This window comes from Miniopterus schreibersii (genome assembly GCF_964146895.1).
Source record: "Miniopterus schreibersii genome assembly, chromosome: 15".
NCBI classification, from domain to species: Eukaryota; Metazoa; Chordata; class Mammalia; order Chiroptera; family Miniopteridae; genus Miniopterus; species Miniopterus schreibersii.
The window spans coordinates 25,965,148-25,992,245 of record NC_138115.1 but is presented as its reverse complement, the minus strand read 5'-3'; the positions used below and the strand labels follow the sequence as shown (position 1 = coordinate 25,992,245).

Below are 27,098 nucleotides of genomic sequence, written 5' to 3'. Positions count from 1 at the left end.
GGCCCCTGTTGTGTTTTCCCTTAAGAAAGAGTCCCATTTTCCTGGCTCTTCCTATGTCAAATAGTTTGAATTACATTCTGGACACTCTGCATGTTATGTTGAGAGAACTTTGGATTGTCATATTCCTTCAAAAATTGTTGATGTTTGTTTTAATAGACAATTACCTTAGTGCAAGTCAGGCTGTAAACCCTCTCTTGCCTGCTGTGAGCAGCAGCTCAGATCTCACTGCAGGCACTCTCAGTCTGCCCCCACATGCAGAATTCTGGAGCCAGCCAGAGACTTGGGTGGAGTTTAAACACAGAATTGGGGCTTCCCCTTCCCTGGCTCGCTCCTGTGCCAGATTTCTGCCTCACATGCCAGCAAGTCCTGCTCACCGGGCAGGAAAGACAACAGGCTTTCTATCAGAGGTTGGCCCCTCCCTGCTCCCCCAGGGGCTGCAGCTGCCCTGGGCAAAAGCTCACGACAGAAAACTTGTGAATGTACTTAGTAATACTGGGCTGTACAATTGAAAGTAGTTAAGATGGTAAATTTTATGTTACGTGTATTTTACAATTTTTTTAATAATTAAAAAACAGAAAAGTCATTCATTGCTCGTAGCGTTCTCCAGTTTTCCATTCCCTTCTTAGGTTTTTCGTGTGTGTGTTTGGTGGTGGAGGGTGCGGGTATTGTCAGGGGCTATGGGTATTATTGTGAGAGTCACTGTGTTAGGAACTTATCCACACCAGAAGCACAGCTCCTTAAGCTCCTATACTTCTACATTTTACAACCCACATTTTCTTTCCTACCATTTGTGGAGAAACAAGCACAGTGCATTACATTTTGTGTGAGTTTGAATTATCCTAATTAGAAAAAGTGCAATAAGAATATTGACATAATGACTTGATATGGAAGATATCATTATTATTTTATAAAATTATTACTTTATTATTAATATAATACTAATGTAGTGTTATTAAATGTATTTTATAAAAATAATTTCTTCTTTATAAACAATTACACATTTTCAATTCTGATGACTAAGTGGATTACAAACTAGAGTCCTATTGCCAAAAGACTTCCATGTTAGCTGATAATTAATAAAAGCCATTTGTCAATTCCTACACCTGAATTTCTATACGTAACCAATGTGCAATAATTTAAATACTCAATGGCATTAAAATTTCAAGATAGTTTTTGTTTCTAAGGATGCTGTCATTAAGAGGCAGTGCTAATTCAAGGCCTGACAATCAGTACTTTGGGAACTTGAGCTAAATTTGGCTTAATCATCTGAAGGCCAAATGGGCTGCTGTTTTAAGAGGAAACATTATCCTAAGTATTAGGAGTAATGTTGAGAAATAAAAATCAGCAAAAAGCAGGACAATTCTACAGTTATTGTATAATGCATTCTCTCTACATTTATTTATCTGGGAAAATTAGCCTCTAGAGATGTACACTATTAATTATGCTGAGCAGCACTGTCTAACAGAAATATAATTAGAGCCACATACATAATTATATATTTTCTGGTAGCTACAGTAAATCGATAAAATGAAACAGGTGAAATTGATTTTAATAGTGTATAATATATAACCCAGAATATCTAATAATGTCATTCAATATCTTATCAAATAGAAAATTATTAATAAAAAGTTTTACATTTTATTTTATATAAGGAGATCTTTTAAATCTGGTGTGTATTTTATACTTACAAGACATTTCAATTTAGGCTCTAAGTTTTCATCGAAAAACTTGATCTATATTTATATTTCACATAATTTATGGCTGAAAAAAATTAATTCACATGCCCAAGCATATTTAAAAGCTTTCCAGTAACTTAATTATCTGTTCTTAAATTTACATTTAAAATGGTAAAATGAAATAAAATTTTAAAATCCACTTCCTTGGTCACACTAAGCCACATTTCAAGTGTTCAAGGGGCACATTTTGGCTAGCGGCTTCCACTCTGAAAAGTGCAAGAGTACAGCACTGAACACGTCAACCTTTGAAGGGAAACTCAGCCTGCGCCTCCCCGGGTTCCCAGACACCGTGGGTGAGAAAACTCGGAAGGAAGGCGAGACAAATAAATAGGCTTCAGGGTGGGCATGAGGGCCAGCAAAGCCTTCAGGTTCGCTTGGATTTGAACTTCTGACCGGTCCAACCTCCAGGTCATATTTGAGACCCCTGTTTGGACATCAGGAAAGGGGGACAGAAAAAGATTCCAAAGGTTCTGCCTGTGAGCATGATTTGCACCAAATTTGACTCTTAGGTCTTCCTGTGGTAAACTGAGGAGGCTGTGATAGCCCCTGTATTTCGAGGACTCATTAGCACTCATTAACTTCAAACACCTTTAATTATTTGGAGCTGTGTAGAGCTGTACAGCGTCTGCTTGTGAAACCCCGTTGTAAGCCCCTGGAGAGTAAGGACAGAGTTTCAGGCTTCTGGGAACCTTGGCACATACTCAGACACCCTCCTTGTAGGACTTGGATGTTCACACAGAAAATTGTTGATGGAGACAGTTGAACAGCAGTAAATGGCCGTTGTATTTGGATGGGACTTTTCACTCTCTGGGGCACTTCAGCTGCACTATTTTCCCTAAAGGACAAGTAAGAGTTAGCAGGGAGGTTTCAGGTAGCGATGGTGGGCTGGGCCTGACTGAACTCCACCCAAGAGCTGCAGGCAAACAAGATCCCCACTTCTGCTTGGCAGTGAGAAAGCTATTTAGTCCCATCTGGTAATTGTATCCAGGCTAGTAATTTTTGAGAGAAGGTTTTAAAAGTCTCTTCAAAAATATTAGAAATATGGCCCAGCCGGGCGTGGCTCAGCGGTTGAGCATCGACCTAGGATCCAGGCGATCGGGGTTCGATTCCCGGTCAGGGCACACGCCCGGGTTGCAGGCTGCAGCTGATCAATGACTCTCTCATCATTGATGTTTCTATCTCTCTCTCTCCCCCTCCTTTCGTCTCTCTGAAATCAATAAAGATATATTTAAAAAATAAATAAAATAAAATAAAAATTAGAAGCAAGGCCATTATAAACACAGTCACTGTTCTATTCAGTGTGGTTTCCTTGCTCCCTTGCTTTTCCTCCCATCTGATATCTGACCAGAGTGGCGGGCACCTCATGATCAGCCAGGGGGGTCAGCAGGAGGCCTGGGAGTTGCCAGCAAGGCGAGGGCACCGTGGTGGACCAGGAACGTATCCGTCTGACCTGGTCGGACATCACTTTCTGCTGACCTTCTCATACAGCTGTGGTGAGAATTAAATTATAGAGGTTTACACAGATCAGTCAACCCAGTTTATGCCATAGTAAATTCTGTTTTAAAAAGAATACTATTCTCATTATAATATGCTTACCATTGAAGGGAGATGGCTCTCTTCCCATTTCACAAATGCGGACGTGGAGGTATAGAAACATTAACTTTCTGAGGTTATAGAGATGACAAGTAAAGTCAGGTCTGGATCTGGGTTTGCCTGACTCTCGGGCACCGACCTGCACTACCCTCGACTAGGAAGAGAAGCCCTGCAACACCACTGTAAAGAGAAAGATATGACAGTGTCCGTAGGTGGTACAAGGCTGGCCCGTCTGGGGCAGGGTCTGGGCTCAGCAGGGTTATTTAGGCTGGAACTGCCTTCTTGCAGCCACAGCCTTCCTCTGGTGGCTACATGACAGCAAGCCACTGATTCTGCAACTATTTAGGGGTGAGACTGACTCACCCGCCATCATCTGTGTTCTCACAGCACCCAGCACAGACCCCTATGGCAGCCTCTGCAGTATTTTATTGCGCTTAAGTCTTTGTTCATCTGCCTCCTCCTCCTGTCTGGGAAGACAGACCTGGTCTCTCCCTGATTCTCCAAATCTGCACCCCCTGGCCGGCAGGTCAGCACATGCAGACACGCAGGTGGTTTTATTGTAGGTTTAAAGAAGTGCCTGGTTCATCATAAATGCTCAGTAAATGTGAACTGCAGTTGATTTTATAAATGTTTATTATTCATTTATTTTTTTCACCATATTATTTACGCCCAGGGAAGGTTTGCTGAGTGAATGATAAACACAGCACGGTTTTGTACCTGAAGTCTTTAAACTGCAGACTGTTGGGCACCGTCTTGACCAAATGACCGCCCAACATGCCTTTAAGCTCTACCTGACCCAGCTGTGACTAGCTGAGTCATAGGGACCTCTTCAGGTCTCTGAGCATATAGATTAGCTGTTACATCATTTATTCATTTGACAAATATTGCCAAAGAATGAAAAATGCATTGTCTTTATTGGTTCTTCAGCAACATAATAACTGTGCTGTGTTCATCTTCCAAAGAGAGGGAAATTTTGATTTCAGCATAAAGCTTTAGGAAAATGACTTCTTAAATAACAGAGTTATTTTTATTTGCTCAAAACTAAGTAGACAGAAAGCTACAAATAGTGACATCACCCCCCTTTGGTTTCTAATAGAAACAAGCTAAGCTGCCAATATGCACCTAGCTATTTCAGGCTTGAAGGCGGACATATTATAATAATAAAAAGTAGATAGACCTTTATACTTCCCAGAGCTCTTTCTCATTTAGTGTGTCATTGCAACCTCATGGCACTTTTGTGATCAAGCACAATACACTCTCAGTTATAATGAACCACAGAAGGTCACACAGCCCAAAAAAGAGGAGCTGGGACTGAGATTAAAGCCATCTGCTTGCCAAACCGAGGCCTGTCCGAGAGCTCCCTGCCACCCAGACACGGGAGGGACCGGCCAAAGTGACAATCCATTGAGTCTTTTTCTTTAGCTTTCTATTTTCGGAAATTTTAAGTTTTTATCTGCAGTGAGAGGGCTTAAAATCAATTTTTCCTTTTTAAGTATAGACTTTTTTTTGCTTTTTTTTTTTTAAATGTTTTTTATTGATTTTAGAGAGAAAGGAATTGGGGAGAGACAGACAGACAGACAGACATTGATTGGCTGCCTCCCGCACACCCCCTACTGGAGATCAAGCCTGCAACCTGGGCAGGTGCCCTGACTGGGAACCTAACAGGCATCGGTTGCACAGGATGACGCTTAACCAACTGGGGCGCACCGGCCAGGGCTTAAGTACAGATTTATTTCTAAATTCAGCCCTAATTTGCTATGCTGAGCATGATTACCTCTTGATGTGATTAGCATTTGTTCTCTCCCATTTTATTCTACTGTAAGTGATTGTAGGTGACTCTATGTAGAGGTACAGAGTACACCTTAACAAACTCATCTGACCCGCCCTCCGGCAGTGTGGTTGGTGTCCACTGCCTGCCAGGTGTGTGCACCGAGGAGCACAGAGTGTGCAGCTGAAAGCAGGTGGTGTCATCCTCCATCCGGGAGACCTCATCAATCTGGAGAAGCCTTTACAAGATCTATCAATGTCTTCAGACCTGGGGGGATGAAACTGGGCTGGTGTTTGCTCCTTGAGGACCAGCTGCATGCTTGAGGTACAGTGTTTCTCAAGGGGGACTGTATCGATCATAGGTGAAATGGTCCTTGGCGATATGACCGACTGGCCTAGGACAGGATATTTAGCATCCTTGACTCTTGCCCAATCAAGGCCATTAGCAACTTCTAGTCACTATGAGGAGCAAAATCAAACAGACAAACAACCCATCCGCCCCTAGTAAACCCTCCCCATGAGGCAGTACTGAGATTTTGCAAATGCACAGGATGCAGTCATTGGCCACTGATATTCAGGAAAATAAATACGTATAAGCTGTGGCTGATAGGTACAAGATAGTTCAAGGAACCAGATGGTTTCATTAATGATACATGTGCCATACATTCAAAACATTTCTGGTGATAAAATGATCTCTACATTCAGCCTCTTCGGTTCTCAAATATAGAGTTTGCCAGCAGGGTGGGACTTACTTTTCTTCACTGTAGTGACAGTGATGAGAGCTAACCACCTATAGTACTGACTTCGTACCATGCGCTGTTAAGTGCTTTGTTTATATTAGTTCATTTATTATTCTTTTCATATATTAGTTCAATAATCAACAACCCTATGAGGTAACTATTACTAATATATTCCTGTTGTACAGATGAGGAAACAGGCACAGAGAGGTAAGTGACTTGCCCAAGGTCCCACAGGTAGTTAACCACAGGGGTAGGATTTGAGCTCAGCCTGTCCAGCTCCAGAGCCAGATTATAACCATCTGTGCTTGGATGAAAATCTAAAAATGAAGTTCTCCACCCTCAGCAGTCTGCAGATACCAAGGTCTGCCTAATTTCTCTCATACAATGCCAAAGCTGTGAGATACATAGCAAATTGGGTTCTTCTGCGATTGGGAGTTCCCCGAGAGGTGATGGGTCCTGTTATAAGCATCAGGAACAGGATATGGAATCATCTGGGTGGAAACTATCATTGGTAAATTACAAGCTTTTTGATCTCATGACCTCTTCATACTCTTAAAAGTTATTAATGACCCTCAAGAGCCTTTGTCTATGTGGGTTATATTTGTCAATATTTACTGTGTTAGAAATTAAAACTGAGAAACTTTCAAATGCTCATTTCTTAATTTACTTTAAAGTAATAATAATAAACTCATTACAAGTTAACATATAGAACATAATTTGACCAAAAGAATACATTTTCCAAAATAAAGTTAACGTGGCAAATGTGTACATTTTTACAATCTCTTCCGCGTCCACCATAAGAGAAGACCAGTAGGTCCTCCCGTCTCATTCTGCCTTCAGTCATGTGTTGTATAGGTCAAAGCAGGTGAAGAAAAAAAATAGGGTCTTACCCTGGTATGTAGTTGGAAAAGGGAGGAGTATTTCATAATCTTTTAAGATAATTATAAATATTCTTCTCTGATACTATACCAGAGCTCCATAAGTACTAGTTTCTTAAAGGTTAGTTATAATAAATAATCTGAAATCACATTAATGAACTTATTATACACTTTTACATTAAAATCCACTGGTCGATTTCGCACTTTGACTGCATCGTTTTCCCATAGGTGACGGCATAACATTATGCGTTGGTCGTTTGGAAGGTATTGATCGATTCATTGTTAAGCAGATCTTTCAAAAGTTGACATAATTCATTATATGATATCAAAGAATTTCACTCATTAATATCACCGGCCATCTCATCAGAGAAGTATTAAAGTATTGGTATATTGTCACAGTGGAAGACTCAAGTTTTCCAAAACTGAAAGCCTGGATTTTATTTTTGGAGACAAATACCACTAGTTCTTTTCCTTGAAGTAACAGGCTTACCTAAAAAAAGAAAATGCCTGCCACACACTCAAGTTTGAATAAACATAGCTTGTCTGTCAGTCATTCTTGTAAGTAAAATTGGCATTTCATGAAGAAAGGCCCTAGTTCAGCTCCCAACTCATCTTAAATCACAAAAATCCTGTTCCTAGAGACAAACCAGCACACTTTAGTGCAAAGGTGCTCTATGTATACTTTCCACTTTGTCACCCAGAATATTAAAATACGTGTACCCAAGGATTAAGATTGAATAAAATTGTTAATATTGACTGCATCATTAAAGTCATTCTTAAGTGAAATTGACCTTATTTATTTATCTATCTGTTTGTTTGTTTCTGTGACTATATGTGGCAAAGAATGCAGTTAGGTGCTACTAAGACACCAACACTTGCATTCACCATTGTTTTTATACCATTAATGCAAATATCACCACAGTGGAAAAGTCAAATAATGTCTTCATGTGCATAGGATGACAAGTTTGACTTTGTGGACCCTGCAGAAAGGGTCTTGGGGATCCCAGTGATACATAGATGGCGCTTTGAGAAGCTCTGCCCTAGAACGTCACAACTGCCCAGTGACAAACACATGAAAGGACAGAGAGCATTGAATTGAGATCCAAAGCATCTAGGTATCAGTCCATGATCTGCTCCTTACCATCACATTGACCTTGGGTAAACCACTTAATCTCTCAGAGACTCAGTTTCCTCGTCTGAAAAATGGAATCAATACAATCTGTTGTTCAAAGGTAGGATAAACTATATTCTAAAAATCCATTTCAGTCTTTCATTCATTCATCAATGAATTCATTAATTCATAAATTCCCCCCAGAATCTTATGGGAGACATTCAGACAACTACATCAGTTTCTGCTGGTGTGTTGAGAGGTGTGTTCCTGCAGAGGAAGAGGTAATTGTGAGACAGAGAGGTGACTGGAGGGCTGAGCCACTGTGCTCCATCAGGGGCTCATCCTCTGATCTGGCCCCTCACGGGGCTCTTGGTGAAGCCAAGTTCAGCCACCTTAGGCCACAGCAGGTGCTGGATGGCACCCAGAGGTGGGGCAGCTGCTGGCCTCATTTCCCCACTGCGGGTCCAAAGTGCACGGTCATCTGCGTGTTGCCCTCCGGCTCTCCCACCCAAGAAAGTACGTTGGAAAGCAAGATTTAAAAGCGACATTTTTATATGGAAACCATTAAATCTGATCTTTTCCTTTTTAAGCACATCCTCCTCCCACTGCAGTGCTTTATTAATAATAACAAATTCTACTGACAGGCCTCCCGAGAGATCAAGGCAGCCCAACGTGTCGCACACCGACACTGGGAGCTGCGGCTTTAAATACTCTTCCTTCTCAGGTCTCCGTCCTGGGGCCTTTCTTCCAGTCTCTCTCTACTTGTGGCCTTGTAAATGTGCTATTTGGTGCCCTTCTGAGTAAAGAAAAGTTAAAATGGTAATTTATTAGCATGAGTTTTACCAGTTATCTCTATACTATACAATGCCAGTTTTAAATATAAATACAAGGGCGGTTAACTGCAGGGCAGAATCTCTGAGAATTACAGAACTTGCATTCTGTAGCTCACATGTGCATATGCATTTGGGCTTTACCAGAGCAGTGTAAATGCCACGCAGACGGAACGTGACTATTTTTACTTCCCTTCTTGATATGTACACATCCTACTAACACTCTCTACCTTTGGCTTACAGATCGAAAAGACAGTCCAAAAAGAAAAGGAGCTGTGGATCGTCTTAGCTTTTCTTTTCTTGTCTGTCAAAACTGTCAGCATGAGTTGTTGGCTACTACCGAGAAGTAACAGGAGTAAGAAACAACACAACAGGGCTCTCTGGTCGATCGTGTTTCTTAAAATACCCCTGCCTTCCTTCTGTGGTCTAAACAATTTTGGTTCGAACAGAAGGGATGGCCTATCGGGGCTGTCAGCTGTCTGCTTGCTCAGTCCTCAGCGTCACAGGCTTACCTTGTCGTCCCTGAGTCCCCTGAACTGCCAGGCATCCTGGTCCTCTCCAAGCCTGTGCTCGCGGGGCAGTCTGAGTTCTACGTGTGCGTGGGCGACAGGGACAGTGAGCACGCACATCGCGCCCATCTCCCTGCTCATAATGTGCTCTGCCGTCCATCTGGCTTCACTTACAAAAGTTCAAAGATAAAGTTATTAAGAATTTCAAGATGGCAACAGCACAGGTTTAAATCAAGCTCGGGACCTGCTTGAGCACGAGCCCTGCATGGCTCTCAGGTCACAAAGCAATGCAGCCGGCCCTGCCCTATCGCCTCAGTGTGCCCAAGTCACACTGGCCTGATATGGTCCTTCCTGGTGAAGGGCCCTACGGCAGCGTGCTGTCCCCACTCCCTGACACGCAGTTCCCTTTCTCACGGCCTGGGTGTGTCCCTCTCTCTCGCCCTGTGGCCTTAGCTCAGCCGTCACATCCTCAGGGTACATCCTTAGGTCAACCCTGTCTGCCTGACCAGGTCCCAACTCTCCCAGCCCCAGCCATGCATCACAATCACCATTCTCCGTTAAGGTCTGCGACCCTCTGGTTGCTTATTTCCCTCCCCTACGGGACTCCAGCAGCTGGTGGGCCAGGACTGGCCTGGTTTCCTTGCTCACTGTTTCTCCAGCGCTGGGCACATAGTCTCAAACACATATTTAGAGGGGGAATGAATGGACGAACCAATGAATGAAAGTCTTTGCAGCCAGAACATGAGTGTCTGATGAAGAGGTGGGATAGATGAGGGTGACGTGAATTCCAGGTTTTGTTTTAAGGGCACTAAGCCCTATCTCAGTCTAAGCCGGTGAAAACTAAGTGAGCATTGCATTGCCCTTGTTGACTGTCTCTTCTACTAAGTGATGAGTGCTTAGGATGGGGTGTCCTTATGTTTCCAGGTGTCCAAGTCATTTTCTCTGTGTGTCCAGGCCCAGCACAGTGCCTGGCACTTAGTCAGCTCTCAAAAGCTACAGGGTCTGTTGAACCGAACTGAGCTGAATTGAGTGAGATGAAAGTATGTCCCCCTGAGGTTTCCTTCATCTCCCCCTCCCCTGTGTCTCTTCCTCCCCCTCCTGCTTCTCTGGTCCTTCCTTCCTTCCTGTCCTTTCCTCTTGTGAAGGATTTCTAAGGCTTGAGAACTACTTTAATTGCAATCAAGTGTTTCCAACAGAAAATTACCCTCTTTTATTTTTGGGTTAACTGGACTCTTCAAAGAGAAATGGTCGGATTAGTCTTATAATCATAGCAGTGGCTGGGCACTTCAGAGAATGCCAGAGAAGCAGTCTGGACATATTAGGTGGTAATATTCCTGTGTTGGCATTGATCTTTGGATAGAATCACAAGGCAGGCACTTTAGAAGTTCATCCATTTAAGCCCCAGATAATTCAGAGCAGAAATAACAGGAGATGGAATGAAGCCTGTTCTTCCACCCTGAGGGCTACAGAGGAGCTTTGTCTGAGGCAGTGCGGAGGTGCCGGGTGATCCCGAGCAACAGCAGTATAATGGGACCAGCCTTCTTGTTAGAGCCTGGCCCACAATCTGTCTCTCCTGCCCGTTAGTCCACAGCTGCATCTGAGAAATGGCCAGGAGGCGATGTAGTGGAAATGGAGAGTTCATAACGAAATTGAGGATCAATAAAATAATAAAAATCAAAAGCCTAAAGGTAAGATTGTCATCAATTGACCATCTCGGAAAACGTTGTTAGTAAGAGAGCAGGGCATGCTTTCTATAGGTAAAATGGGGGATTTATCTCTGAGTGAGGCTTGAATGGGGATATGGAGTGTGATAGGAAGCAAGTCCCTCAACAATTATGGGGCTGCCCTGGCCAAGTGGCTCAGTTGGTGGAGCATCGTCCTATACACCAAAAGGGCATGGGTTCGAGTCCCAGTCAGGGCACATACCTAGGTTGTAGGTTCAATTCCTGGTTGAGGAGCGTGAGGAGGGCAACCAGTTGATGTTTCTCTCTCACATCAATGTTTGTCTCTCCCTCTCTCTCCCTTTTTCCTTTCTCTAAAATCAATAAAAACATATCCTCAGGTGAAGATTAAAATAAAAAAGAAGTACGGTCAGAGTGGCTCAGTGGTTGAGCATCGACTTATGATCCAGGAGATCCCAGTTCGATTCCTGGTCAGGCCACATGCCCAGGTTGAGGGCTTGTTTCCCTGGGATCATGCAGGAAGCAGTCAATCAATGACTCTCTCATCATTGATGTTTCTTTCTCTCTCCCCTTCTCCTTTCCTCTCTCTGAAATCAATAAAATATATTTTAAAAATAAAAAATAAATAAAAACGAAGTTATGGGGCTGCTTGGAGACAGTGCAGTGGAGAAAGGGCGTGGATTTAGAAGTCAGCCATATCTGGGTTTTATACCAACTTGAGCTCTGTGACCTTCACCAAGTAATGACCTTTCTGATTTTTTTTTCTTTTTTTTTAATTTGCACAAACTGGTATAAAACCTCTGCCTTACAGGTTTGTTATGAAGATTAAAGGAGGTCACCCAGGCCCGGGTACAAAGCTCAGTACCTGGCACAGAACAGGCACGCAGTCATGTTTTCTTTCTTCTCACAGTGTCACTTTGCAACAGCGAGGCAGGTGCCTGGTCACCCTGAGGTGAGGGGCCCCTAGACTGTGCACCCTAGGTGCCTCACCATGGTTCCAGCAGTGCAGCTGGGGCAATGTCAGACCAGGGTTAGGCTACCTCGGGATAGGTGCCCTCCTCCCAACACTTCCTCGTGGACCATTTTACAAGTCACACAATTGAGAGCCAAAGAATCAATATAACTTGACTAAATCAGTGAGTAATCGGCAAGCCTGGGATGTGAATCCAGACCTCTGGGTTCTAAGCCTGCATTTTGCTCCCAGGCCACTCGGTGCCCAGGCCATGTGACACTCACACACTCCTTTGCACCCTGAATGGTCTTACTGGACATCTAGACATTGTCTCCCCAACAGATCTATAAACTCCCTCAATGCAGGAAAAAACATATTTCAAATTTTCAGCACCTCCCCAGGCACACAGTACAGGGCTTATTTGCAGTCGGAGTTCCAGAAACAAATATCTATTCATGGGGACAGGGAAGATATTTTCATGGCCTTGTCATTTTAATGCAGAGGAATCGTTTTAATACACATTAAGCCACCTGAGGGGGAGAAATACATTAATTTCACAACATGTGCGACCCTTTAAGAAGTTAGTTTCTCAGGCTCCACTGGGATTCTGGAACTCACACAGACTCACCCCCACTGTTTTGAGAGAAAAATTGTGACTCATAGTGGAGTCCCTCTCCCCACAGGGAAGTGGTAGGTGGAGAGACATGGAGGGGACAGGGGGAATGTGGCTGCAGCAACGTGGGGTGTTTAAATCAGGAACAAAGGACAGATCAGAACAATGCAGCCCATGTTTAGCAAGCAAACAAATCGCCTGTGGACCCTGTTAAAATGCAGGTTCTGACTCCACTCAGGAGGTCTGGGTGGGACCTGGGCCTCTGTATTTCTAACAAGCTGATTCACAGGGCGCACGTTCAAGTAGAAAGGATGTGGTCACAGGACCAAAGATTGTGAACTCTTGGGCCTTTTCCTCCTTTCCTCTGCAGTCATTTGTCTTTTGACTGTGGGCAAATTTTTAATCTCAGACTGGGCAGAGGGCAAGCTGGAAACCTGCTCAGAAACGTGGGAAACCAGGATCATCAGCCAGCTCCCAGCACGTGACTCTCCCCTCTTCTTCTCCCAGATACACTTAATGAGTGACATTTCCATGCTCAAAACATTTCAGTCTTACCGTCCATGAAATGAACGTGTTGGGCTGGGCCTCTGGAGGCCCCTTCTGGTCTGACAGCTCTGTGTGGAGGAAATGGCCTGGAGGCGTTAGCTTTGCAAAATCTGGTGCAACAGAAGCTCTGTCTTCAGTCTGGCGGTTCTCAGGATTCCTGCTCACTGTCTCTCATCCTTCTGCAGGGGAAATTTGTGCTTTCAAGATCCACGGCCAGGAGCTGCCCTTCGAGGCCGTGGTGCTCAACAAGACATCGGGAGAGGGCCGGCTCCGTGCCAAGAGCGCCATCGACTGCGAGCTGCAGAAGGAGTACACGTTCATCATCCAGGCCTACGACTGTGGGGCGGGGCCCCGGGAGACCGCCTGGAAGAAGTCACACAAGTGAGTCACCTGGCACAGCTCCCTGGACTGCCTCCCACTCAGCCACGCATCTCTGTCACACACGGCTCTTCCCATATGTCTACCCAGGGGTCACACCATGGCGCTCCAGCCTGCTCCTCTGCTGCCAGTCCCCCAGGCCACTGCAGGCATGGGCACTGGCTGCTTCCGACATCTGAAACTCTCTAGCCCCTGCTTCACAGAGGGATAGCCCAGTTCCACCGTCAGACTTGAGTTCAGGTGTCACTTCATCTGGGAAGCCTTCCCTGAGCCAGCCAGCCGGCCTGGCTGGGACCTCTCCCTGGGTTTCCTCCATGCCACGTGCTTCTCTCTGTTCCAGCACTTTTCATTTTGGGTTGTAACTCTCTCCCTTATGGTCTCTGACTCAGAGACTAACACGGAGTAAGAGTGGTTAACTTCTTACTCAATGGAGGAGTGAGTGAACAGAAGAAGGGATGAATGGGGGAAAGGAGAGACAATCCAGAGGAATGCAGTTGCCGAAATAAAACTGAGTGACAAGAAAGGTCAAAGGGCAGGAGTGGCTCTGGGGTGGATTCATCCCTGGGGATCAGGGCGAGGGCAGGTAGAAGGGTCTCCAATGAGAGGGAAGACAGAACACTCACCTGGGAAGACAACCACCACCTGATTGGCTCGTGGTTTCTGTTTTCTTGGTTCACCAAAGACTGTGAACACTTGGGCCTTTTCCTCCCAGGGGAGGTGGGGAGGGTGGTGTGATTCTTTCTTTACCACCATCTCTTCTTTTCTGTGTGTGGTTCCAGGGCTGTGGTCCATATCCAGGTGAAGGACGTCAATGAGTTTGCTCCCACCTTCAAAGAGCCAGCCTACAAGGCTGTTGTGACCGAGGGCAAGATCTACGACAGCATCCTGCAAGTAGAGGCCATCGACGAAGACTGTTCCCCCCAGTACAGCCAGATCTGCAACTACGAAATTGTCACAACCGATGTACCTTTTGCCATCGACAGAAATGGTGAGTGTCCTGAGAGGACCTCAGTGGGGGCAGGGAAACAATCCTCACCCTCATTCTGAAGACCAAGTGGGGGCCTGAATGTACTTAGCAGGTGATGCCTCCCTGCCCATCCCTGATCTAGGCTCTGTAGTCAGAACTTAGTCCTGGACTAGAGCGGTGGCCTGACATTCCTAGCAGCCCAGCTAGGTATAGAGCATCCCCCCTAAGACATCTACTCATCGAATACAGTCTATAGAACTCACAATGCCACTCACCCGGATGCTGCAGACAGGTTGATTTTCTGGTAGGTTTTTCAGTTGTCATCAGACATGAGTCACGTCATCAACTCTGCTATGTCTGAGTCCCTTCCTTACATAAGCAATTATAACATTACCCCACCACAATAACCTGCTTCCTGCTCCTAAACAAAGAGTTGCCAGAAGAAGAGGTAAAGACTTATGAAAAAAACCTTCTAAGCTGCAGATCCATTCAGGAATCTTTAAAGGTCTTGCCAATGCTCTTTGAGAATTTTCACCCTAGTGAGAATGAAGGATGGAAGAACCCTCCCAGGCCACTCCAATCTTAAACTGAACTTATTGAACTAAAAACAGTCCTAATAAAACCATCTGGACATTTCTCTGTCACCATTAATTAAAAACTCATTGTAGTGTAAATACGACAGCCAGAGGCTGTCAACTCAGCCCACTTTAACTGCAATTTTCAATAACTTGATATCGATCGAATGATAATTATTTGCCAAGTATATTGTTTAATTATTAGCATGAGTGTGTGGGTGCATGTATATTATCCCACTTTGTTTCAAATAGACTTAAGTGCTGCACAAAGACTCGAGAGTTGCAAAACCTGAAGTTCATCTACTCTGTAAATATTGTATTTATTGAATGCCAAGCACGATGCTGGGAACTGGAATGGAGATAGAGTAGAACCTAAAGCATACATCGGCCTGCCCACATGGAGCTTACCATCTAGTGGACAAATAGTTGATCATAGGGGAACAGAAAAATACAAAAGAATTGTTTTTTACTTTATGAAGTGGCGTGTGTGTGTGTGTGTGTGTGTGTGTGTGTGTGTGGTGAGATGTGTGTCTGTGTGGTGGGGGAAAAATCAAAATAAAATATACAAAGTCAGGTGGCATCAAGGTAGAGTTTGGTATGCAAAGAATGCCATGAACCAGGGTTGGGCAGTAAGTTAGCTCTGAGCTTCCTGGTAGCCAATACCTAAAGGGAAATACCACCAGTCACCTGCTTGCAAGTCTTCAGTGCTTCCAGTGATTCCTGATATTGAGACCAGGGAGAAACTTAACTTATGATATTGACTTCTGCATCTTTAGACCTGCAAAAAATTCCAGAAGGGATAGAAGCCTAGGAGAAATCCTCCTCCCTTACCTCCAGTAGTTAGTGAGGTGTTTCATAAGAAGAAATCAATATTCCTAACATAGACAAAATAGCACTAAGTCAAGTTTCCTTATGAAATGCTAAAACACATGGAAATGACACACACTTTGACAACACTAGATGCTAATTGTGAAGGACACAAGATCAGTGCCTAAGATAGTAACATAGAAAATACTAGACTTCAATTAAAGTTTGGTTCAGGACTAAGAAATAGTAATTTTAACTAGTAGAGCATGTCAGAACTTCCCTCTGATAGCTTTTCCTACAGACAGGTGGCCCATCCCTACCACACAAACACACATCTCACCACATACACACACACACACACACACACACCACTTCATAAAGTGTAAAACAGTTCTTTTGTATTTTTCTGTTCCCCTATGATCAACTGTTTGGTCTATGTCCACAAAAACTGGAATTTTGGGAGTGACAAGTCCCTGCTGAAGAGCAGAACTAGAGAGAGAGGTGTCTATGGTGAGTGGTCAAGCTCCCCTTGACCTCCTGCCTTGGTCCTGGAGAGCCACAGGCCAGTGAGAGATGAGATGCAAATTCTTTCAGCAGAGGGTAAACTGCCCCAGTCATGAAGATAATTACTCACCTTGATGAGCCATTTCACTAACATATGCCAATTTATTTCCCTAGCTGTCTCATTAAAAGTGACTAATGGTTCTTTGCCAGGCCTCTGCCTCCAACGTTGGTTTACAACATAAGATGAAGAGGAGAGTGGGCACTCCCAGGGAGGGTGGGCCCCTGACAGTGAGGTTTACAAAAGCAGTTCTCCAAGTAATGAAGGTAGGACCTAGGGGCAGGCACAGAAACAGCTCCCATCCTAATGAGCTTCCCAACTGGCCCTTATCCATCACTCCTCCAGCGACCTTACAGGCTCCTTCAAGAAGTTCTTTGCAAGCATATCAGAAAAAGTACTGCTGAGTTGGGGCCCCCTCATTGAGGCAGCATGGCTTCAAGTAGATGGCTCCTGGCCCTTCCAACCTGCCAGGCTCTTTGTTTTGGGGGGAAGGAAGGAGAGCAGGGCAACAGGAAGGATAGAAGATAACATGGAGTCAGAATGGCCTGTCTTAACTGAAGACTTGACCTCTTCCAACAGAGGTCCTCAGCCTCTGTCTCCTGTGAAATCATGGCAGTAATAGTTCCTGCCTCACTGTGGGGTTGTGAGGTCTCAGGGAGAGGCAGTGCCCAGAAATAATACTTGCAGGGTATGTGGTATATAGGGAGTGCTCAATTCATGGTGCCATGATTATTAGATATTTACCTGGATGACTGGGACATGAAGGTTATTCACTCACTCCCCATGGATTTCCAGGCTGAAATTATGAGCAAGTAACTCTGAGCTGGTGACATCACTCCTCCTTGGGAAGTTCTATATCAATTTCAGATGACAGCCAGGTCCCCAACTTCTGGCACTTGGCCAGTCTTTCAGAGATCGGTGGAGCCTAGATGCTCATTTCCATTGAACAGATGGAAAAACTGAGTCCTAAAGCATAAAGAGCTTGTCTAATAGCACCTGTCACGCGGGTGGCAGAGTTGGGACTGGAGCCCAGGTCCCCTGAGTGTTGGCCCCAAGGCCTTCCCACCAGTGATATTATCTCTCCTTAATGATATTTGACAGGAATGCACGACAATGTTCAAAAGCTCAAAGTTGTGTCTTAATCCTACATCCATCAGTGTGTGTGTGTGTGTATGTGAGAGAGAGAGAGAGAAAGAGAGAGAGAGAGAGAGAGTTACTTAAACCTAGCCCCAGATCCTCATCCGTAAAATGGGAATTAAATATCTTGCCTGTGTAAGGGGTGGGTAAACTACAATCAAGGCACTCACCAGAGCCTTGACGCAAGCCAAACGCTCAGCCAGATTTGAGAATGACCACAGAGGGAGCAGCGGGGGTCTTGATGACACCCACTCACCACGGGGCTGCCTTTCCCACTTCTCAGGCTTGTTTGGTCTCAGCCGAGCTCGCTCTGTCAGCCAGCCGCCCTGCTGAGTAACAAACAGGACTGAAGCCTTTGAGTGAAGTGCATCCTAGGCTCTGTTTATTCTTAAAGTGAATGAAAATGCTTCTCTTCCACCTGAACAGAAGAGTGACAAGTGCCCTTTGTGGGAAATTTGGAAAGCATAGGAAAGTATAAAGAAAATAAGGCACTTATAATCCCACCAAAGATAACCACTATTAAAATATTTTTCTTAAAGTAACCACTATGGACATTTACCAGTATTGATGTTTTTTTTTAATGACTTTTTTAAACAAAAGTATGGCCACATGTTTCTTGCTTTTCTTTATCTTCCCATTTTTACTTAACATTCAATTATGTGGATTTTTGCACCTTAGAAATGCTTCATAATTACCACTTTCAGTGCTGACAACTCTCCATCTCATGCACAGACTCTTACACGTAGCTCCTCCCTTCCTATCAGACATGCAGTCTCTTTACTATTTTGTCAATGTAATAAATAATGCTGAGATGGACATAGTTTCACCTGTATTTGCAATTTTTCACAATAAATATCTGAAATTTTTGTCATTTTTCTGAAATCAATTTTTAGGTGTGGAATTGCATGCCCAAAAGCTGTGAATAATTGCACAGTGACTGGCCCGTTCTTTCCTAAAGGCTTGTTCCAATCTAAACTCCATCGGAAGGAGTGTGCAGGTCACTGTGCTTGCCTCATTGCACCCCACTCCCCACCTGAGTTTTAAAAAATTACCTTCATCCACATGCAAGGTAGGTACTGATTGTTCTTCGAGTTAGGTCCCCAGGTTCATTTGGACAGGGGAATAGGCCCAGGGACAGCTATCCTTCACCAGGGTTAACTGTGGACTCGGGTCTCCCTGAGTAGGCACCACTAGGAGAAATTACCCAAATGCAAGGGGGGGGAAATAGAATTGTAACAGGCAAAATGGGTGGCTTCTTCTGAGCTACCAAAATTTTAAATGGGCGTCTCATCCAGATATTACCCTCCCTCACACAACGGTGGTTCCCAATACTGCTCTCTGATTTTGACCTGATGCTGCACATCCTGTGCTCAGAATCTTATCCTCACATGCATGAACGTGATGGTGGCAGAGAAAGGAAATTAGTTTCTCAGACAGTTTCATTAAGACAGGTACCGGAGAGGAGCTGCAACAAATTGAGGCAAGGATTGCCGGCGTGTGTTTATTTTTCTAGCACAATCAATAGTGTTTGGTCTGCTTAATGTCACACGGATTGTAAACCCTAAGCCTTCCTCCTCTAAGAGGCATATCTTTTGAGAGCCATTTAATTTTAAAGAAAGAGAAAGCACAAACTTTTTGTTGAAAATTCAGTTTGATGTTGCTGAAACCTGCTTCTCGTGGGTATAGTTCGGGGCCTCCACCTGACAGAATTCCTCCCCTGTGATAACAGCAGCCACAAACGAGTTAGTTAACAGAGCCCGCAGGGAGCGCTGCCAGCCTGAAGCTGAGCCGTCCAGGCCTGTGCGAGCCCCAAGCTGAGGCTGAAACAAACATTTGGGGGGAAAGAAGCGGATTCTGAACATCAGCCACAAGGCCAAAAATACCTCTAACCCATTTTTATTCAGAGATTTTTGACTGGCTTTGTTAAAGTAAATTTTACTCCAAATCCATGGCGGCAGTTGCATTTTTAGAAACAGTCCAGAGCAGAGAGCAGAACAAATTATTCTAATCCTTGGTCCAATGTCCTGGGCAACTTCAGCCCTCGACTCCCACCGCTCGCCCACCCTCCCTCCTCCTGCTCACACACACTCACATGTGTGGCACCTGCTCGCGGCCCAGTGCTGAGTAATGTTTAATTTCGGGCGATTGGTGGATGGACTTTCCAGTCTTTAAAACGTTCTGTGACTTGCCTCGTTTCCCAGGCTTTCTTGGCTTAGTGCCTGTTGTCTCCGTTCACGTGAGAAATATCCATCAGTCGGAATGGAAGAAAGCTCGTTAGGGAGTTTCCCTGAGCTTGGGTGAAATCTAAAAATATGCCGAGTCAGCCGTCGCATGTTTGTTTACTTGCTTGTCGCCTTGTTGTTGTTGTGCCTTTCATTTCAATTGCCTTCATTTCGCTTCTGGTAGAGGATGGTGATGACATTTGGGTTCGAATTTGCTGTCAGCACCACCATCGGAAGAAAATGCAAGAATGAAATCACTCTCAACGAGGGAGGACTACAATCTCTAGGAATCAAAAACTAAAAATTATTCAGTGCACATCGGGCCTATATTAGTTTCTTGGAACCAAAACCGTATTTTAGCAAAAATTGTCAATTAAAGTTTTGCTCATTAATTATCAAATATTCATTCCTGAATCATAATATCAAACCCACAGGGATAAAAACATGCAAATGGCTCATAAAAATGGTTTGGTCTGTCTTGGGGAAGAAAAATGCCTTTGCCACCAGGGCAAGGAATCTTTATTCTGTGTAGCTTTGGAAGAGAGGTCACACGTCTTCTTATTGATTTTACTTCCTATTTGGTAGCAAAATAATGTGAGAAGAGGCAGGGAACATTCCTGGCAATGAACCCAGAGGTTAAAAAATATGTGTCAGGACATTTCTGAATTCCATCTTTTTCCCAGAGGTTTCATGGCAGATGAGCTCTGGGCCTTACATCAGGGACGCAGCCGCATGGGGCACTTTAAGAGAGAGTTTTCCAGCAACCCATTACTTACAAACACAAACCAGTTGGATTTCAAGTGCGTGCTTGGAATTTCGAAGCAACACCGTCTCATAGCTGGGGTGGCTCCAGCCAAGGATCCTGGAATCTGCCACATAGGTACAAGCAGGACACCTGTGGAAGCCATGGCTCCGTGTGCCCTTGTTTTTACAAAGGGATAGGAAAGGGGGTCATTTCATTCTGGTGAAGGTTGGAGGACTGAGGAAGGGATTTTGGAGAACTGCAGTATGCTTAACTTGATCTGAAACAATTTTGAATATTTCTGTGTCCTCAGGCAACATCAGGAACACTGAGAAGCTGAGCTATGACAAGCAACACCAGTATGAGATCCTGGTGACCGCCTATGATTGTGGGCAGAAGCCTGCTGCTCAGGACACCCTGGTGCAGGTGGACGTGAAGCCAGTTTGCAAGCCTGGCTGGCAAGGTGGGTCTGCTTTGGTCAGTCTTGTGGAGTAAAGGCAGCTTGACCTGGTGCATGGAAGCTGCTAGACCTATTCTCAAATCGTCATAACACATAACTAGAGGGAATTTTAAAGTGCACTCCCTCTGCTACAAGAAATAGAGTAGCTTGTTTACTCTCACAACCCCTATGGGGTATATTATCTCCATTTTACAGGTGAGAATGTCTGAGGTAACTTGTCAAACGTCATGTGCCCAGTTTGTGCAGTGTGCTCTTTCTCAAATCTCATGACATCTTGAATCAATAGCAATTACCCACGGTGCTCAGAATGGCAAGCAAGCCTGTTCACTTTATCTCGGAGTGCTGAGTCAAGCCGGTGCATTTCAAATGTTGCATCACTCACCACCCGGGGAAGGGTGGGCTTGCACAGAAGGCATCCAGGTCGAGGCTGGAGATCCAGAATCCAGCCTCTGGGTTAGGGGGTCTCTAAAGCATTGGCTCTGGGAATGGCGAAACAATGGCCTTAGATGGAGGTGGATTTCTGTGCTCATTTAAATATTTTAGGATGCAGGGCCAGAACAGAAGTTCAGGTTACTCTCATGAGCTCAGTAAGACATATGAGACATAAAGAACAAAATAGAGACACTTCTGTGCCCATCTATTTAAGATGAAGCAAGAAGCAGAGAAAGAGGGACCAGCCAGAGAAGGAAACCATGTTCCCAGTCTTCAGGAACCCAAGGTCTGGTTGGGGATAATTCACTAGACCCTAAGGAGCCTGAAGGCAGGATTCTGTCTCTCTGTCCACTGAATTCCTCGGGCTTAGCACATGTCTGGCTCCAATGGTGGGTGCTCAAGGAATAGTCGTGAATGAATGAATGAATGAATGAATGAATGAGCTAGTGGAGTAAAAAAGAACCACCTTGTTATATTTTAACTTGTAAGGACTGGCCCCAGTGAAGGTCTGGCTTTTGAAGAGAAAGCCTGGAAAGAATGTAAAATCTTTCTGAGCATGAAATAAGCTCACAATGGGATTTTAAGCAGGAAAAGTAAAACAAAACCTTATCTGGAGAACGGTCCCAATGATTTTTGTCTTTGATAAATGAGACACCTGTGATTTGGGATTACTATATTTAAATGTAATTTTCTAACAGAGTTGGTGCTTGTTTCAGTGTTAAATGTATGCAAAGAAAAACATTTTCATAATGTTCAGTTCCGTGTGTGAAGGCTGTGGGGCGCCTGCCCTCCGGGGCATGATGCTCTTTCCAGCTCTAGACGGTGATCTCCTGAAGGCAAGATTGTGCCCATTCGTTGTTGCATCTCCAGTGCCCAGCACAGGGCCAGGCGCAGCACAGGTGACTGGCAAGTGAATGGATGAATGAATGGTGAGTGAGGCCTTGGTAAAAAAATATAACTTTCTGTGGAACAGAGAAAAGAAGGAAGCAGCAGCTCCGTGTGTCAGTTCACCGTGTCCGGCAAAGTGATTGAAGCACGTGTAACGTCAGGATCTGCCTGCTCCGTAGGCTTCCCTGCCTACGTTAGCCAGCCTTTGGTGGCAGACGCTGACATTGGATTCTGCATCATGCCCCTCCTCGCCCCAGCTTACCCCCTGTAGACAGCCAGTTAGACCCTCTCCCGGCCATTGTCCCAGCAGGCTTCCAGATCACAAGCCCTCCAGGTTCTCAGACGTGGGCAGCCATGGTCAAAGCGCCTTCCTGCCATTCCTCTTCCAGCCTCCAGGTCTGCAGAGGCATGTTCTGTCCTTCCAGGATGCGGGTCCACTTTATTCCTCCACTTGGGCAACCCTCATCTCTGACTAATGCATCTTGGGTCCTGTTCTCTCTTCTACCCTTGGCCAGGGCTGCAGCCTTGTAGCTGAGAGTACACCTTTCTCCAGGGGTGAGCAAACCACCACTGGTCCCAGATATGTGTTTCTTGTCCAGCCCCCTCTCCCAGCTTTGTAGGGCAAATGAGTGAGCCATGTTTTACTAGCGTTCTTTGCTAACTGCAGATGAGGTAGGCTGCCCCTCGCTGTGAGAGATTGTCTGATCCTGAGGGAAAGGATTGGCTCTCCCTAAAGCAGGTGTGGGGTGAAGCCTGCACAGTGCAGAATTGGAGAGGAGCACAGAGAGGGGAGGCCATTCGGGGCACCAGTGAACAATATAAGGAAGCCAGTCCAGCCTGGGTTGGTACTGGAGAGAAGTGGGGAGCAAGATTGGGGAGGTCAGGGGCAAGGTAGGGTCGGTAGTCAAGATTTTGAATGCCAGGGTGAGGAGCTGCAATAGTCCCCAAACTCCTCAGACCCAGCTGTGAGTGACAGGTCTGCGGGCATGTGCCAGGCATAATTGTCTGGAACAGAGGTTCCTCCCTGAGCTGACTTCTCACAAGCAACCAGAGTCACCAAGCAAATACAGTTTGGCAGTTCAAATTCTTGTTCCTGTTCCAAGTCATTTCCCTGCAGGCAGGAGGGGATTGCAGCCTAGTGAAAGCAGTCCATCATGTTCAGGAGCCTCCTGTCTCCCCTGAGCACTCCCGGTCAGCACCCTTACCAGCCCTGCTGCAGTCAGCCTCTCCCAGCCAGCTGCCTCGGAGGAGCAAGGGATCCTGCCCACAGCGAGAGCCTTCCAGGACTGGATAAGGGACTGCTCTCAGAGTCCAGTAATGCCCAGGGCAATGGCCCCATTTTCCATCCCAGCCTTTCCCAGCATGCTGCTGGCCTTCCCTGCACTGTTCACAGATGGGCATCCCAGACCCTGGCTCTGCTGCCACCTGCCTTTTAGACCTTGGCCAAATCATCCCTGCTCAGGCTGTGGCTTTCCATTCTCTGTCTCCTTTTGTGGATTGGTCTTGTCTTCCCAGAAACAATGTGGGTTTCCTAAGGGCAGAACTATACTTCTCATAGCCTCTGGCACTTGCCGAACTTTCCACCCATCACAGAGTCTTAAACTAAAAGCTTGCTTACCAGCATCACTCACCAATGACTGAGTGGGGCTTATTGGGAGAAAGGAAAGCTTTGTACCCAGAAAATGACCCCAGGGTGCCACACATGTGCTGTCTTGTTCTTCTATGAGTTTTGTCTTCTCTATATTCTGCGATTGTAATTCTGAGTAGGTGGTAAGGTCAGCTCACTCTGCAGGGCCGGGTAGAGTTTTGCTAAGGGAACGTCACTCCCCTTCTCAGTTGCCCAGAGTCCTCAAAGTATCAATTAGACCTGTGTGAGTGGGAGGGAAACTGAATCTGTTTGTTCTGTCCTGAGCTTTGAGAATTCATGGTATCCCTGTGGGCACCTCGCATTCGCAGAGATGAAAGATTTTAGTAGGAACCAGGAAAGAGGTGCACCTGGAGCAGGCCACACCCTAAACACAAGCTTGTGCCCTGCCTCTGGCCAGGCGCCTGGAGTTGCAGTTTTCTTGGTGCCTGTTTTCCTTTTGCCGAGCTGTAATAAATACGCAAGCCTGGGCCTGTGTATACTCTGAGGACCATCCTTCAGGAAGCTCCAGGACTCAGTGCCCTCGGAGTCTACCCAGGTGATTGTGGCAATAACAGCAGCGGAACCAGGTGGAGACGCCTGCTGACCCCTCCTTCTGGGGCCACACACTGTGTCCCTGAGGATCGTTTGTAATTCAGTTGCTAGTTTGGGTTGTTTATTTATGTGGTTGTGTTGTGTTGTGTTATGGGACACACATTCCTCCTTTAGGCCTTCTTTATTGTTCCTTACTGTCTCTTAGCCCATCTCTTTTTATGTCTTAAACTGAAAACACTGTCTTCACAAATTTACTAAGTATATTTCATCTTTTATTGTTGCAAGTCAGATTTTGTATTTATTACCTGTCCCTGACCCAAAATTCACTATTTCACTGTCCCTTTATGCAAAAATGATTCCCCTGTAAAGAGAGTCACTGCATCCCAGCCAGGCGTGGCTCAGTGGTTGAGCATTGACCTATTTATGACCCAGGAGATCTCTGTTCGATTCCCGGTCAGGGCACATGCCGGGGTTGCAGACTTGATCTCCAGTCGGGGGAGTGCAGGAGGCAGCCGATCAATGACTCTCTCGTCATTGATGTTTCTATCTCTCTCTCCCCCTCTCTGAAATCAACAGAGATATATTTTTAAAAAAACAAAAAAGAGAGTCACTGCAGGCTTTCCTGGTTGCCGTTCACCATTTCTTCCCCAGACACATTGCTGACTGACATCCAGTCATACTGGACTCAAGGTTCCCATGTCAAAAATCCACTCCCAGACTCGAACCCCTGCAGAACCCCATTTCTGCTAGCCCACCTCATCTCTGAGCACGACCCCGTGGCAATAATTATACCTGGCCCATGGAAGTCACCCCACAACACCATCTCCCAGAGACCCTCCCACAGGCCCAAGTCCTGTTCTCTTTACCTTCATGGTCAGGTGTCTCATTTCAAAGAGAAAGAAAAGGAGATGCAGTCCCACGGCTGAACCATTTCCTCTCCGTTCCTTGGGTCTGAGCAATTCTCCAGGCGCATCAGACGGTCTCAGCCCTAAGTGTGCTCATAAGCACCCGGAGGCTGTGGTGCCCCAAGGACAGTGGGACGCCCTGGGGCTGCTCTTGAGGAAAAGCACTCCCCGGCCAACCACGCGATGGCCGCAGGCAGGGGCACAGGGAGGCCAGCTAAAAGGGTGATTGCCCTGAGGGCACTCTTAAGGGGAGCACTTTTGGAGACGTATCTAAAATGATGTGTTTATTCCAAATCCAACTCAAAGTGCTGGTCAGCGAAGGAGATTAGAGTTTCAGGCTAATTTCCTGAGACTCCATAGACAAGGGGGCAGGTCAGCAGTCAGTCGTGCCTCGAGTAGAAAGACCCCTGCTAAGCCTTGTCAAGTGCATTTCCCAGTCTCCTCTACAGCTGTCCACCCGTCCACCTCCCTGCCAGGGAGAAAAAGCCCAGGCCCTCAGGGTCAGCCAGTTGCACCCTGCCCTTTCCAAAAGTCAGATCAATTATTGATCGAGTGCACTGAAGAGCTGGCTTAGATTTTACTACAGGAGAGGCATTGATTTTGAATCATAGGGTGATAAGCCCCAGAAAGTGCCCAGATTTGCCTAGAGTAACAACTGAGCAGGGCTCAAAGGTGGAGCTGTGTCCATTGGGTTTCATGACGACGTTATCCTTACCTTAAGCTGATGCACAGGACTTGGACAGAAAGACCGAGGAAAGGACGGCTTCTTGCCCTCAGTTCTCTCCTTCACTGCCTTGCCAGGGTGGCCAAGATTCCACCATTGGGGTACTGACTTTTTGTTCTATAGAATGATCCCCACCTAAAATGCAAAAGCCTCCTGCAGGAACCACTAATAAGCCAAGAGTGAGCAAAGGATAGCCACAAGTCAAATCTAGTTGACCACTTGTTTTTATACAACTGTGAGCTAAAAAGCAAAACAAAAGGTTTTTACAGTTTAAGTGGTTTCTAAAAATCAAAAGGAGAATACATATTTTGTGGCACATGAAAAGTATATGAAATTCAAATTTTAGTGGTCACAAATAAAGTTTTATTGGTACACAGCCACACTCATTCATTTACATATTAGCTCATGGCTGCTCATGCACTACAGCAGTAGAGCTGAATAGTTTTGACAGAGACCAGATGGGTCTCAAAGGGCTAGATATTTAGCCCTTTATTTCTATAAAGGGCTAGATATTTACTATTTAGCCCTTAATAGAAAATGTTTGCTGACAACTGCATGAAGCTATTGTTGTCCATTGATGCTAGTGAGTAGTTTATTGGAGTACCTTGCTCAGCCTGGAAAGAATGGGACAGCAGGTGGATATCTGTAGACAGAGGTAAGGGAATATAGAGTCCAGAGCAATTCTAGCCCATTTTACAGGTTACAAAAACCGAGGCTCAGAGTGATTGAGTGACTTGCCCCAAATCTCATAGCTGCTAAATGGCAGAGATGGAATTCAAATTCATGCCAGTCTATCCCAGAGGGCACCAAGGCGTCAGGAGAGAGAAGGAAGATTGAACGATGAGGTTGGGAACCCCCAAAAAAGCTTGTAACCTGTTTCAACAGGGCATCTCAGAAAACTACTCAGAAGAGACACAGCCTGTGTGCCCTTGGGCAACATATTTAACCTTTCAGGCACCTTATCTATAAAATGGTGATGAAACTTACCTTGAAAGGGTAGCAAGAGTTAAATGAAATAAGTAGCACCTAAGAGGTGCCCTAACTTTCATTCCCGTTCCCCTCCCTGCCCACCCAACTCACATTTCCTTGATTGAGCTTGGTCTAGTGCACTATTCCCTTGAAATTTCAACTCATTCAAAACTAAGCTCACTCTTACAGACTGT

At 45.3% G+C, this 27,098-nt stretch overlaps 1 protein-coding gene across 1 annotated transcript in view; it reads left to right on the top strand.

Moving 5' to 3' along the window:
- Positions 1–27,098, top strand: part of CLSTN2 (calsyntenin 2) — a 484,330-nt gene that overhangs the window by 376,630 nt on the left and 80,602 nt on the right. The window contains exons 3-5 of the mRNA XM_081160688.1: positions 13,143–13,338; positions 14,115–14,323; positions 20,661–20,810. Coding sequence (XP_081016814.1) covers positions 13,143–13,338; positions 14,115–14,323; positions 20,661–20,810 — 555 coding nt within the window. The remainder of the gene's footprint in view (positions 1–13,142; positions 13,339–14,114; positions 14,324–20,660; positions 20,811–27,098) is intronic.